Source organism: Pelobates fuscus, chromosome 5, assembly GCF_036172605.1.
Source record: "Pelobates fuscus isolate aPelFus1 chromosome 5, aPelFus1.pri, whole genome shotgun sequence".
Classification (NCBI taxonomy): domain Eukaryota; kingdom Metazoa; phylum Chordata; class Amphibia; order Anura; family Pelobatidae; genus Pelobates; species Pelobates fuscus.
The window spans coordinates 1,776,877-1,793,065 of record NC_086321.1 but is presented as its reverse complement, the minus strand read 5'-3'; the positions used below and the strand labels follow the sequence as shown (position 1 = coordinate 1,793,065).

General features: G+C 44.0%; 1 protein-coding gene across 4 annotated transcripts in view; it reads right to left on the bottom strand.

Moving 5' to 3' along the window:
• TPM2 (tropomyosin 2) overlaps positions 1-16,189 on the bottom strand; it is an 80,607-nt gene that overhangs the window by 20,679 nt on the left and 43,739 nt on the right. For 2 of the 4 annotated variants that reach the window (XM_063453524.1, XM_063453523.1), the window contains exon 6: positions 8,818-8,893. In XM_063453524.1, coding sequence (XP_063309594.1) covers positions 8,818-8,893 — 76 coding nt within the window. Of the gene's footprint in view, positions 1-438; positions 515-8,817; positions 8,894-16,189 lie in introns of all 4 variants that reach the window. The other 2 variants (XM_063453522.1, XM_063453521.1) reach the window with 1 other exon arrangement.

Genomic DNA, 16,189 nt, shown 5'->3' with positions numbered 1-16,189 from the left:
AGTCAATGGAAGACAGTGGGGAGCACGGAGGTCAGAGTGAGTAGAGGTAAGAGTGAAAGTCAGAGGGGAGCGTGGAGGTAAGAGTGAAAGTCAGTGGAAGACATCAGAGAGCAAGTAAGTCAGAGTGAGTAGAGGATAGCGTGAAAGTCAGTGGAAGACAGCAGGGAGCATGGAGGTCAGAGTCAGTGGAGGTAAGAGTAAAAGTCAATGGAAGACAGTGGGGAGCACGGAGGTGTCAGAGGGAAGAATATGTGAGATGTAGCCATTGGATGGTGGGATACATATTACAATCAGGATGTATGGGAGAAAGTAGATCTGGTTGTGTATCTAATTATATGGAGGAATGTGCATAAACAAGAAGAGGATTCATTAGTACACTATGATATCAGCCTGGACAATGATTGGGACCATTTCTCAGGGAGCTCAGACACATGGTACCTTATCAGCCTGGGCCTCGATTGACTTTAGATTATTGGTGACATTCTTCAGCTCCTCCTCCAAGTCACCACATTTACTGCCCCAGAGGAATACAAGATGGCAGACAGGGAATAAGATGGAAAGAGAGAGAGAAGGGAAAGGTGGAAGGAGAAAAGAAAACGATAGAAAATGAAATACAAGAATCCTCAAAAGTGTAATTACAAAATGATAGAAGACAATGGCAAAGAATTAACATACGGATAGTAAATATGACCATTTATTAAAGTTGGAGATACGTTATGGCAATGAGATGACATAATGCTAGGTGGAAGGGAAGGCTGGTGGACAGAACAGAGGGGAAGGAAGAGTTAATTATTGTCAGATGACAGAATAGAGGATAGAAAGTTGTCGGGTAGGTAGAGGATAGATTAGAGAAAGGGAGGATGAGAATGGAGGATAGAAGAGCATGTGGGGTACAAGACAAGACATAATCAAAAAGTAGGATGGGGAGGGAACTGGGAGAGGAGAAGAACAGTAGAGAAGAGTAGTAGGGGGAGGTGAAAGTCTGCAGGAGGGTCGTGGGTCAGGATTTGAGAGGTTGGCATGAGAGGACATTGGTCAAGATATGAGAGGTTGGCAGGAGCAGGTGGGTCAGGATATGAGAGGTTAGCAGGAGAGGGTGGCTTAGGATATGAGAGTTTGGCATGTGAGGTTGTGGGTTAGGATATGTTATAACGGCATGATAGGTAGTTATGAGAGGTTGGTAGGCGAGGCAGTGGGTCAAGATATGTGATGATAGCACGAGAGTGCATTGGTCAGGTAATGAGAGGTTGACAGAACTGAGTGTGGGTCAAGATATAAGAGGATGTCAGGAGAGGGAATTTGTCATTATATGAGAGAAGAGCAGGAGAGAGCATAAGTTGGCATATGAGAGTATGGAGGAGAAGACATGGGTCGGGATATGAGAGGATGTCAAGAGTGGGTTTGGATATGAGAAAATGGCATAGGTCAGAATGGCAGGAGAGGTTGTGGGACAGTTTATGAGACAATGCAAGAAGGGAGCATGGGTTGGGATATGAGATGAGAGCATGAAAGGTGATATGTGAGGATGACAGGAGAGTGTGTAAATCAGGATTTGAAGAATGAAAGGAGGGGGCATAAGTTGGAATATGAGAGGTTTGCATGTGTTGGGATATGAGAGAATGACAGGAGAGGGCGTGGGTCAGGATATGAAGCATGCAATTAGAGGGTATGAGTTAGAATATAAGAGGTTTGCATGTGTTGGAATATTAGAGGATGACAGGAGAAGTCATTGGTCAAGATATGTGAGGATGAATGGAGAAGTCATGGGTCAAGATATGTGAGAGGATGGCAGGAGAGGGCATGAATCGGGATATGTGAGGATGGCAAGAGAAGGCATGGATCGGGATATGAGAGGATAAATGGAGAAGTCATGGGTCAAGATATGTGAGGATGGCAGGAGAAGGCATGGATCAGGATATGTGAGAGGATGGCAGGAGTGGGTTGGTATAAGAGAAAATGGCAGTTGGGAGATAAAGGAGGGCATGAGTTGAGCATGGTAGGGGTTGCAGAAGATTGGCATGGGAAGGGAAGGAAATGAAAAAGTAAAGAATTTAGAGAAACAAAGGCAACTGAAACGAATGACTTACAATTTTATATTCAACATTCTCCAGCTCTCTACATACTGAATTGTGTACAGCACAGGCCCAGATTTTAATAAAAGGACTAAGGCCTCAGTCTAATATTGTTGGAAAAGCTTTTCAAATTATTTAATATTTTGGGATAAACATTTAAAATTAAATAATTATATTTATCCAAAAAATATTAAATAATTTGAAAAGTTTATTCAACAATATTAAATTGCCTATGTAAATATCTGCTGTTCATACATAAGGTCGGCAAGTTTGTTTTGCGCAAGTCTGAAAGCAGAACCTCGGGACTGTAACTATGGTGCAATTGAACAGACACATGAAGGTCAGGGCCCTAGGTACATAAAGTGGTGGGCAACATTACATGAAGGGATTACTGGACTGAGGCACAGGGAACTTATAGCTGCAGGAAGGGGTGGGTCCAGGCACAGGAAATCATTAACATAGCTAAAGGAAGGAGTGGGTCCAGGCACAGGAAACCATAAACAGTTACAGGAAGGAGTGGGTACAAGAACAGGAAATCATAAACATAGCTACAGGAAGCTATGGGTACAGGAAACCATAAACAGCTACAGGAAGGAGTGGGTACAAGAACAGGAAATCATAAACATAGCTACAGGAAGCTATGGGTACAGGAAACCATAAACAGCTACAGGAAGGAGTGTGTACAAGAACAGGAAATCATAAACATAGCTACAGGAAGCTATGGGTACAGGAAACCATAAACAGCTACAGGAAGGAGTGTGTACAAGAACAGGAAATCATAAACATAGCTACAGGAAGCTATGGGTACAGGAAACCATAAACAGCTACAGGAAGGAGTGTGTACAAGAACAGGAAATCATAAACATAGCTACAGGAAGGGGTGGGTCCAGGCACAGGAAATCATTAACATAGCTAAAGGAAGGAGTGGGTCCAGGCACAGGAAACCATAAACATAGCTACTGGAAGCTATGGGTACAGGAAACCATAAACAGTTACAGGAAGGAGTGTGTACAAGAACAGGAAATCATAAACATAGCTACAGGAAGCTATGGGTACAGGAAACCATAAACAGCTACAGGAAGGAGTGTGTACAAGAACAGGAAATCATAAACATAGCTACAGGAAGGGGTGGGTCCAGGCACAGGAAATCATTAACATAGCTAAAGGAAGGAGTGGGTCCAGGCACAGGAAACCATAAACATAGCTACTGGAAGCTATGGGTACAGGAAACCATAAACAGTTACAGGAAGGAGTGTGTACAAGAACAGGAAATCATAAACATAGCTACAGGAAGCTATGGGTACAGGAAACCATAAACAGTTACAGGAAGGAGTGTGTACAAGAACAGGAAATCATAAACATAGCTACAGGAAGCTATGGGTACAGGAAACCATAAACAGTTACAGGAAGGAGTGTGTACAAGAACAGGAAATCATAAACATAGCTACAGGAAGCTATGGGTACAGGAAACCATAAACAGTTACAGGAAGGAGTGTGTACAAGAACAGGAAATCATAAACATAGCTACAGGAAGCTATGGGTACAGGAAACCATAAACAGTTACAGGAAGGAGTGTGTACAAGAACAGGAAATCACAAACATAGCTACAGGAAGCTATGGGTACAGGAAACCATAAACAGTTACAGGAAGGAGTGTGTACAAGAACAGGAAATCATAAACATAGCTACAGGAAGCTATGGGTACAGGAAACCATAAACAGTTACAGGAAGGAGTGTGTACAAGAACAGGAAATCATAAACATAGCTACAGGAAGCTATGGGTACAGGAAACCATAAACAGTTACAGGAAGGAGTGTGTACAAGAACAGGAAATCATAAACATAGCTACAGGAAGCTATGGGTACAGGAAACCATAAACAGCTACAGGAAGGAGTGTGTACAAGAACAGGAAATCATAAACATAGCTAGAGGAAGGGGTGGGTCCAGGCACAGGAAATCATTAACATAGCTAAAGGAAGGAGTGGGTCCAGGCACAGGAAACCATAAACATAGCTACTGGAAGCTATGGGTACAGGAAACCATAAACAGTTACAGGAAGGAGTGGGTACAAGAACAGGAAATCATAAACATAGCTACAGGAAGCTATGGGTACAGGAAACCATAAACAGCTACAGGAAGGAGTGTGTACAAGAACAGGAAATCATAAACATAGCTAGAGGAAGGGGTGGGTACAGGAAACCAGAAACAGCTACAGGAAAGAGCGGGTACCAGAACAGGGAATTATAAACTAAGCTTCAGGAAGGGGTGGTTACAGGTACAGGTAACCATCAACATAGCTACAGGAAGGAGTGGGTACCAGAACAGGAAATCATAAACATAGCTACAGGAAGCTATGGGTACAGGAAACCATAAACAGCTACAGGAAGGAGTGTGTACAAGAACAGGAAATCATAAACATAGCTACAGGAAGGAGTGGGTACAGGAAACCATAAACAGCTACAGGAAGGAGTGTGTACAAGAACAGGAAATCATAAACATAGCTACAGGAAGCTATGGGTACAGGAAACCATAAACAGCTACAGGAAGGAGTGTGTACAAGAACAGGAAATCATAAACATAGCTAGAGGAAGGGGTGGGTCCAGGCACAGGAAATCATTAACATAGCTAAAGGAAGGAGTGGGTCCAGGCACAGGAAACCATAAACATAGCTACTGGAAGCTATGGGTACAGGAAACCATAAACAGTTACAGGAAGGAGTGTGTACAAGAACAGGAAATCATAAACATAGCTACAGGAAGCTATGGGTACAGGAAACCATAAACAGCTACAGGAAGGAGTGTGTACAAGAACAGGAAATCATAAACATAGCTACAGGAAGCTATGGGTACAGGAAACCATAAACAGCTACAGGAAGGAGTGTGTACAAGAACAGGAAATCATAAACATAGCTAGAGGAAGGGGTGGGTCCAGGCACAGGAAATCATTAACATAGCTAAAGGAAGGAGTGGGTCCAGGCACAGGAAACCATAAACATAGCTACTGGAAGCTATGGGTACAGGAAACCATAAACAGTTACAGGAAGGAGTGTGTACAAGAACAGGAAATCATAAACATAGCTACAGGAAGCTATGGGTACAGGAAACCATAAACAGCTACAGGAAGGAGTGTGTACAAGAACAGGAAATCATAAACATAGCTACAGGAAGCTATGGGTACAGGAAACCATAAACAGCTACAGGAAGGAGTGTGTACAAGAACAGGAAATCATAAACATAGCTAGAGGAAGGGGTGGGTCCAGGCACAGGAAATCATTAACATAGCTAAAGGAAGGAGTGGGTCCAGGCACAGGAAACCATAAACATAGCTACTGGAAGCTATGGGTACAGGAAACCATAAACAGTTACAGGAAGGAGTGTGTACAAGAACAGGAAATCATAAACATAGCTACAGGAAGCTATGGGTACAGGAAACCATAAACAGCTACAGGAAGGAGTGTGTACAAGAACAGGAAATCATAAACATAGCTAGAGGAAGGGGTGGGTACAGGAAACCAGAAACAGCTACAGGAAAGAGCGGGTACCAGAACAGGGAATTATAAACTAAGCTTCAGGAAGGGGTGGTTACAGGTACAGGTAACCATCAACATAGCTACAGGAAGGAGTGGGTCCAGGCACAGGAAACCATAAACATAGCTACTGGAAGCTATGGGTACAGGAAACCATAAACAGTTACAGGAAGGAGTGTGTACAAGAACAGGAAATCATAAACATAGCTACAGGAAGCTATGGGTACAGGAAACCATAAACAGCTACAGGAAGGAGTGTGTACAAGAACAGGAAATCATAAACATAGCTACAGGAAGCTATGGGTACAGGAAACCATAAACAGCTACAGGAAGGAGTGTGTACAAGAACAGGAAATCATAAACATAGCTAGAGGAAGGGTGGGTACAGGAAACCAGAAACAGCTACAGGAAAGAGCGGGTACCAGAACAGGGAATTATAAACTAAGCTTCAGGAAGGGGTGGTTACAGGTACAGGTAACCATCAACATAGCTACAGGAAGGAGTGGGTACCAGAACAGGAAATCATAAACATAGCTACAGGAAGCTATGGGTACAGGAAACCATAAACAGCTACAGGAAGGAGTGTGTACAAGAACAGGAAATCATAAACATAGCTACAGGAAGGAGTGGGTACAGGAAACCATAAACAGCTACAGGAAGGAGTGTGTACAAGAACAGGAAATCATAAACATAGCTACAGGAAGCTATGGGTACAGGAAACCATAAACAGCTACAGGAAGGAGTGTGTACAAGAACAGGAAATCATAAACATAGCTACAGGAAGGAGTGGGTACAGGAAACCATAAACAGCTACAGGAAGGAGTGTGTACAAGAACAGGAAATCATAAACATAGCTACAGGAAGCTATGGGTACAGGAAACCATAAACAGCTACAGGAAGGAGTGTGTACAAGAACAGGAAATCATAAACATAGCTAGAGGAAGGGGTGGGTCCAGGCACAGGAAATCATTAACATAGCTAAAGGAAGGAGTGGGTCCAGGCACAGGAAACCATAAACATAGCTACTGGAAGCTATGGGTACAGGAAACCATAAACAGTTACAGGAAGGAGTGGGTACAAGAACAGGAAATCATAAACATAGCTACAGGAAGCTATGGGTACAGGAAACCATAAACAGCTACAGGAAGGAGTGTGTACAAGAACAGGAAATCATAAACATAGCTAGAGGAAGGGGTGGGTACAGGAAACCAGAAACAGCTACAGGAAAGAGCGGGTACCAGAACAGGGAATTATAAACTAAGCTTCAGGAAGGGGTGGTTACAGGTACAGGTAACCATCAACATAGCTACAGGAAGGAGTGGGTACCAGAACAGGAAATCATAAACATAGCTACAGGAAGCTATGGGTACAGGAAACCATAAACAGCTACAGGAAGGAGTGTGTACAAGAACAGGAAATCATAAACATAGCTACAGGAAGGAGTGGGTACAGGAAACCATAAACAGCTACAGGAAGGAGTGTGTACAAGAACAGGAAATCATAAACATAGCTACAGGAAGCTATGGGTACAGGAAACCATAAACAGCTACAGGAAGGAGTGTGTACAAGAACAGGAAATCATAAACATAGCTAGAGGAAGGGGTGGGTCCAGGCACAGGAAATCATTAACATAGCTAAAGGAAGGAGTGGGTCCAGGCACAGGAAACCATAAACATAGCTACTGGAAGCTATGGGTACAGGAAACCATAAACAGTTACAGGAAGGAGTGTGTACAAGAACAGGAAATCATAAACATAGCTACAGGAAGCTATGGGTACAGGAAACCATAAACAGCTACAGGAAGGAGTGTGTACAAGAACAGGAAATCATAAACATAGCTACAGGAAGCTATGGGTACAGGAAACCATAAACAGCTACAGGAAGGAGTGTGTACAAGAACAGGAAATCATAAACATAGCTAGAGGAAGGGGTGGGTCCAGGCACAGGAAATCATTAACATAGCTAAAGGAAGGAGTGGGTCCAGGCACAGGAAACCATAAACATAGCTACTGGAAGCTATGGGTACAGGAAACCATAAACAGTTACAGGAAGGAGTGTGTACAAGAACAGGAAATCATAAACATAGCTACAGGAAGCTATGGGTACAGGAAACCATAAACAGCTACAGGAAGGAGTGTGTACAAGAACAGGAAATCATAAACATAGCTACAGGAAGCTATGGGTACAGGAAACCATAAACAGCTACAGGAAGGAGTGTGTACAAGAACAGGAAATCATAAACATAGCTAGAGGAAGGGGTGGGTCCAGGCACAGGAAATCATTAACATAGCTAAAGGAAGGAGTGGGTCCAGGCACAGGAAACCATAAACATAGCTACTGGAAGCTATGGGTACAGGAAACCATAAACAGTTACAGGAAGGAGTGTGTACAAGAACAGGAAATCATAAACATAGCTACAGGAAGCTATGGGTACAGGAAACCATAAACAGCTACAGGAAGGAGTGTGTACAAGAACAGGAAATCATAAACATAGCTAGAGGAAGGGGTGGGTACAGGAAACCAGAAACAGCTACAGGAAAGAGCGGGTACCAGAACAGGGAATTATAAACTAAGCTTCAGGAAGGGGTGGTTACAGGTACAGGTAACCATCAACATAGCTACAGGAAGGAGTGGGTACCAGAACAGGAAATCATAAACATAGCTACAGGAAGCTATGGGTACAGGAAACCATAAACAGCTACAGGAAGGAGTGGGTACAAGAACAGGAAATCATAAACATAGCTAGAGGAAGGGGTGGGTACAGGAAACCAGAAACATAGCAACAGGAAGAAGTGGGTACCAAAACAGGAAATCATAAACATTGCTACAGGAAGGGGTGGATACAGGCACAGGAATTCATAAACATAGCTACAGGAAGGGGTGGATACAGGAAACCATAAACAGCTACAGGAAGGAGTGGGTACAAGAACAGGAAACCATAAACATAGCTACAGGAAGGGGTGGGTATAGGCACAGATGCCTATGAAGATACCAAGCAAAAGCTGTGGGTGTAGGCACAGGAAGTTGTGGGTATAGGCACAGGAAGTTGTGAACATAGCTACAGGAATAGGTAAATATAAATTCTGATAATTCTGAACATAGAGAGGATGTGATAATTATAGGATCAGGAAGTTATGAACATAGGTAGATGGAAGTGGTGGGCTGAGGCACAGGAAGTAGCAGAGGCAAAAAATTGGAAAGGCTACTTCCTCATCAATACCTCTTCTTCTGCTGCAATTACAGATTTCAGACTCTGGTCCATGGTTCGGAGTTCCTCTTCCAGCTGTCTGGCTCGACTTGTAGAGGAAAGTTTAAAGATTAAGGGCTATATCTGAGTGAAGATTTACCTTTTTTTTGTAGGATATTAGTTTTAGAAACTGCTATATTGTAATATTCTATACATTAATATCAATACATTGGATAATGGCAGAGCTGCTCACTCGAGATGTAATAAAAAAGTGTATTTGCCGAATATACAATAAGAATAGAATATACAGAGTTGTTCTGTATATACTCCTTACAGTAAGAGTGAGAACATACAGAGTTTGTGTGTGTAGTATATAAAAAAAGGAAGGATAATATACAGTGTCTGTACACCAAGTATGTCAAACTCAAAGTCTAGCATAGGCCAAATAAAAAAAGTTTACGTTTATGTGGGCCACAAAAAAAACTAAACCTTAAATTTTAATAGAAACATAGGTTTATTTTGAAAAGCACAGTTTAAAAAAAAAAAAAAAAAGCATCCCCCTCTCCTAAATCCCAACCCCCCAATAAATCCCAGTCCCCCGCCCCACTTAATCCCAGCCCCCCCACCATTTACTAAATCCCAGTCCCCCCCTCTAGCCAACGAGCAGACTCCACTCACATTGCCACTACCAGTATGCGACTCCGGCCTCTGGTATACCCCAAATGGTGCGTCCGCATCCTGTGCCAAAGCAGATCCTCCCGCTATTTCTTGAAACCCTGTGAAGGTGGAGCACGTCGACGTCACATTGGAATGTGACGTGGCATTGCGTGCCTCCGTGCACCTCCAGGTCCTCCACTGTCCAGTCACGCCCAACGCAACACTGACCGACACACACACTAGCACACACAGAGACACACATACTCACTGACAGACACACATACTCATTTACTCACTGACAGACACACACTCACTGACAGACACACATACTCATTTACTCACTGACAGACACACATACTCACTGACAGACACACATACTCATTTACTCACTGACAGACACACATACTCATTTACTCACTGACAGACACCCATACTCATTTACTCACTGACAGACACACACTCACTGACCGACACACATACTCACTGACCGACACACATACTCATTTACTCACTGACAGACACACATACTCACTGACAGACACACATACTCATTTACTCACTGACAGACACACATACTCACTGACAGACACACATACTCATTTACTCACTGACAGACACACATACTCATTTACTCACTGACAGACACACATACTCATTTACTCACTGACAGACACCCATACTCATTTACTCACTGACAGACACACACTCACTGACCGACACACACACTCACTGACCGACACACATACTCATTTACTCACTGACAGACACACATACTCACTGACAGACACACATACTCATTTACTCACTGACAGACACACATACTCATTTACTCACTGACAGACACACATACTCATTTACTCACTGACAGACACACATACTCATTTACTCACTGACAGACACACATACTCATTTACTCACTGACAGACACACACTCACTGACCGACACACATACTCACTGACCGACACACACACACACACACACTGACACTCACTAACACACACAGAGACACACATACTCACTGACAGACACACATACTCACTGACAGACACACATACTCATTTACTCATTGACAGACACATTTACTCACTGACAGACACACATACTCACTGACAGACACACATTTACACATTCTTCCACACACTCACATCATTGTATTTATCCGTGGAGTCCAGTGGGGATCTTCCATCCTGCTGCTCACTGCTCCCTCATGCGCACAGTTTAGTGATGCCTGGTGTCGGAATATGACATCATATTCCGGCTGTTCTATCAAATTCCCCTACCTCGCGAAAATCCCCTACCCTCGTCACTTCCGGTGAGGGGACTCCTGTGCTGCACATGCGTGCTAGCACTTCTGCTACTCCTCCACAGCCAGGTCCTGGAAGGTAAGTAACACAGCCAGGTCCTGGAAGGTAAGTAAAACTAGTTTTACACTTTCATTATAGTTAGTGCATTCACAAAGCTTAGGCACACGGGACATTTAGGGTTAAGTGAGGGTTCAAATTAGGGTTAGTTAAGTGATTGTAACCTCTCTCACACTCTATTCTTACCCTAACCCTTGGTGTAAGGGTTAAAATAAAGTGTGAAAAAGCACAATTTAGTGATATTCCCCTAATGTGAAATATCACTAAATATAAACAAGTCCCTAATCATAACCCTAATTTGAACCCTAACATTAACCCTAAATATCCCATGTCCTAAGCTTAGTGAGTGCACTAACTATAATGAAAGTGTAAAACTAGTTTTACTTACCTTCCAGGACCTGGCTGTGTTACTTACCTTCCAGGACCTGACTGTGGAGGAGTAGCAGGAGTGCTAGCACGCAGCTGATTCCCCTCACCGGAAGTGACGAGGGTAGGGGATTTTCACGGGTAGGGGAATTTGATAGAACACCGGCAGCCGGCATCACTTCAGAGGGCGCGCGCGAGGGAGCAGGAAGACTGAGCTTCTCCAGCGACCTCTCCCGGCCAGCTAAATTTTAGCAGAGTAGGCACTGCAATGTGGGGAGGGCAGGTGGCTGCTCTACTTTAACACTAAGCATGTACTCGCGGCTCGCAAAGATGTCCATTGTGGGCCGCGAGTTCGACATGCCTGATGTACACTGATCAGCCACAACAATAAAACCACCTTCCTAATATCCTGAAGGTCTCCCCTGTGCTGCCAAAACAGTTGTGATGTATCGAGGCATGGATTCCACACGATCTCCGAACGTGTCCTATGGTATCTGGCACCAAGACATTAGCAGCAGATCCTTTAAGTCCTGCAAGTTGTGAGGTGGGGCCTCCATGGATTGGTTTGTTGTTCCAGCACATCCCATAGACACTCAATCAGTTCAAGATCTGGGGAATTTGGAGGTCAAGACACACCTTGAACTCTGTTGTGTTCCTCAAACCATTCCTGAACAATTTTGTAGTGTGACGGGGTGCATTATCCTGCTGAAAGGGGCCACTGACATCAGGTAACATCATTGCCATGAAAGGGTGTACGTGTCCTGCAACAATCTCTATGTAGGTGGTACGTGTCAAAGTAACCTCCACATGAAATTTCAAAAGAAGGAGGGAAGCGCAACCACAAGTGTGTGCAACATGTGCTACAGCTTTAATTGAAGAACAAGCGTTTCGGGCAAAGCCCTTTCTCAATGCATCTTGTCCTTGATGTTTGTATAGATGCTTGTTCTTGAATTAACCCCTTAAGGACTGAGCCAAATGTACACGTTGTGATCAAAACAAAACGTAAACAAAACCTGGCATTTGCGCTATATGTCTGTCCAACCGTAATTCACCTCTTTCATATTAAATGCATCCCCCTTATTATATATCATTTTATTCAGAGGAAACAGGGCTTTCAGTTAACATCAACTATTTAGGTATGAAACAAAATATAATATGAAAAAAATACAGTAAGTACATAGGACGGCGGGGACGTGCTATGCCGCCCCCCGGGTCCCTAAGGACGGCAGAGCACGCCTGCCGTCCTTAAGAGGTTAAAGCTAAAGCACTTGTTGCACACACTTTTGGTTGCGCTTACCTACTTTTTTCTAAATTGTGTTTGCATATATCACTGTAGGAGCCACAATGAGGTGGGATAGCAGCACCTGTACCTTCTTATTTTACTGCCTATTTGGAGTGCTGTGGTAACTCCAGCCTCTATCTTTTTTCATGTGATAACATCCACATAAATGCCAGGAACCAAGGTTTGCCAGTGGAATATTGCCCAGAGCATAATTACCATAATGCCTCTTACCATAATGCATCCTGCTCTACTATGGGACTCACAAGCTGTAGTGGAGTAGTAGTATAATCCGCTGTATCTCTGCTAGTCAGGATTCAGCATGCAAAATATAGGTAGCGTAGTAGTAATCCCTTTTTCCCAAGGACTAGACGACACATTGTCTGGGAGTCAACTGAGCCTTTATTCCACAGTCACCATATTTATACAAGGGGTCACCATATATGCAAGGGGTTTCCAAACTGCCATTGCAGGGGTTTTCCTCAGGTGGACTGTGTGGGAAACTGACCATGCAAGGCTATTTCCCATCATGCCATGCTGTACTGGAGAGATAATCACCTAAGAATATACTGTTAATTGAATTATCTCTCCGTACAGCCAAATACACCATTTTACACAAAATGCATGACTTATCCGAATGACCCCTCACTGGATAGCTGGGATCTGAGCGTACCATCTGGTGAAATACCGCTCAGATCCATACACTAGAAAGGGAAAGCCATTTAAATGATGGTTTTACACCAACATAGAAACATAGAATGTGACGGCAGATAAGAACCATTCGGCCCATCTAGTCTGCCCAGTTTTCTAAATACTTTCATTAGTCCCTGGCATTATCTTATAGTTAGGATAGCCTTATGCCTATCCCACGCATGCTTAAACTCCTTTACTGTGTTAACCTCTACCACTTCAGCTGGAAGGCTATTCCATGCATCCACTACCCTCTCAGTAAAGTAATACTTCCTGATATTATTTTTTTTTTTTTTTAATTCTTTATTTTTGATGTGCATGTATAACATTCGCTTGACTGTAATGCCACAACAGCATTCTTAGGTAATATAAACATACAAGAGTTCAAACAGTTGTTAAGCATTTAGAAGGTGCGCACATGTTTTTTTGTTTTTAAACAATAAATGATAAAACAGGTTGAGTACATGCTGGCTGTCTAAAATTAATTACACAGACATTTGGTAACGGTAGCTTATGGATATTAAGTGCATTAATCGTTGTCTCTTTAGCTTCGGCCCTATATATAATCACGCTGAAGCAGGCTATCTAACTAGGCACAACTTACAGTCTATTAGCAGTTAGGTCTCATATCTTAAGCAAGATTACTCAGCTTACACAGGTGAGAGATTTGCGTTGCTCTATTCAATAATTGTTATAAGAGATAAGAGAGTACATGAGGAGAGCAGGGAGTGAGAGAGAGAGGCAAGAGAGACAAAAGTACAAAGGTTGCGGTAGCATTATGATACTAACGGTTAAGTTCTGTGGCTAGCATTCAGGTTATCTTGACTAAAGTAAAGCAAAGGGTTAACAAAGTTAACAGTAGCAGGAAACTCATACCCTTAGCCATATCACAGTACTGACATTTCTTGCTAAATCGAGTGAACATTATGTGGGCGATGCCGTCTAGGCTAGGATCACTTGATTGAAGCATAAATTGTACGCTTACAGTGTTGTAGTCTGCAACTGGTGAAATCTATGCTGCAAATAGTAATGTCAGTATGAGTCTATCTTGCGGTGCCCTGCTGATGTGAGGTAAAGTCCGTTGCAGCTGCAGGGACGTGGTGGCGTGGCACTAGGCCATCCAGCAATGGGGTATTAAGAGTCATCCTATGCCTCTAGCTGGCAGGGGTGAGGCTTCAGCCGGTGTGTCTGTAGGTCTCTGCACCAGGGCGCCGAGATTCCATCTCCAACTCTGTAAGGCGTGGAGGCCTCCTGTACCGTCGCTTGGTGTGCTGCTCCTGTCCCAGGTAGCCGCATGGTGGTCATCATTTCGGAGGTGTGCTGGGGTACGTTGCTGGGGCTTTGGGGGTTGCCCGGCGTTCACCTTGCCGCTTGTGTGTGGGTAGGTGCGTGTGCTCAGGTTGGTGCGGTCCGTCTCTCTCCTGTTTGCTTGTCGGTGCTTGTTTGGACGGGCGCCCGCTTGGAATGCCTGCAGTGGGGCGCCATAATGGCGGCGGCGGGTCAGTGGTCGGATCCACATGGCCACCGCTCGTGCTGCTTGTAGGTTGGACATACCCCTGCTGCACTGCAGCTCATAGAAGGCCGAGCAGAGCCTGTCGAGGGCCTCCATGGAGGAAGGCTGCATGCGGGTGCTCGTGGCTCCCCTTTGTGAACTGTGACGGGCGGCCATCTTAGACGCTCTCCACCTGATTCGTGCTTCTCCCGTTTATGTGTGCCCTAGGGCTGGTCAGCTTGCCTGGTCTGTCCGTCCAGGAGGACCGGGATATCCCCCACCGGTCCAAAGGGGGGGGGGGGGAATTGGAGACCGCTTTCGTTGCTGAGGGGATCCGGTGTCAGAGAGAGCGGCCGCCTCTCCCCAACTCCGGCTTCTGTAGGCCGCGTTTGCTGTTCCGCCTTTTTAGCTCCTACGGGCTTCAGAAAAGTCTCGTTGTATTCAGAGGTGCACCCCCGACTTGGGTAATGCACCCCGCTGGGTCCTTGGGCTGTTTGGCCCTTGATATTGCCGATTTTCCTGCCCGTTGAGCAGGAGCTCGTGTCCCCTGCTTCTGCTTAGTTCGACGGCCAGGCTCCGCCCCCCTCGAATTGCCTTTTTGCACGCCCCTGATATTATTTTTAAACCTTTGTCCCTCTAATTTAAGACTATGTCCTCGTGTTGTGGTAGTTTTTCTTCTTTTAAATATAGTCTCCTCCTTTACTGTGTTGATTCTCTTAATGTATTTAAATGTTTCTATCATATCCCCCCTGTCTCGTCTTTCCTCCAAGCTATACATGTTAAGATCCTTTAACCTTTCCTGGTAAGTTTTATCCTGCAATCCATGAACCAGTTTAGTAGCCCTTCTTTGAACTCTCTAAGGTATTAATATCCTTTTGAAGATAGGGTCTCCAGTACTGTGTACAGTACTCCAAGTGAGGTCTCACCAGTGTTCTGTACAATGGCATGAGCACTTCCCTCTTTCTACTGCTAATACCTCTCCCTATACAACCAAGCATTCTGCTAGCATTTCCTGCTGCTCTATTACATTGTCTGCCTACCTTTAAGTCCTCAGAAATAATCACCCCTAAATCCCTTTCCTCAGATGTTGAGGTTAGGACTCTATCAAATATTGTGTGCTCTGCCCTTGGGTTTTTACATCCAAGATGCATTATCTTGCACTTATCCACATTAAATGTCAGTTGCCACAACTCTGACCATTTTTCTAGTTTACCTAAATCATTTGCCATTTGGCTTATCCCTCCTGGAACATCAACCCTGTTACATATCTTAATATCATCCGCAAAAAGACATACCTTACCATCAAGACCTTCTGCAATATCACTAATAAAAATATTAGTCCAATATATGGGTCCAAGTACAGATCCCTGAGGTACCCCACTGGTGACAAGCCCAAGCTTCGAATATACTCCATTGACTACAACCCTCTGTTGCCCGTCACTCAGCCACTGCCTTACCCATTCAACAATATTGGAATCCAAACTCAAAGATTGTAGTTTATTGATAAGCCTTCTATGTGCAACAGTGTCAAAAGCCTTACTGAAATCTAGGTAAGCAAT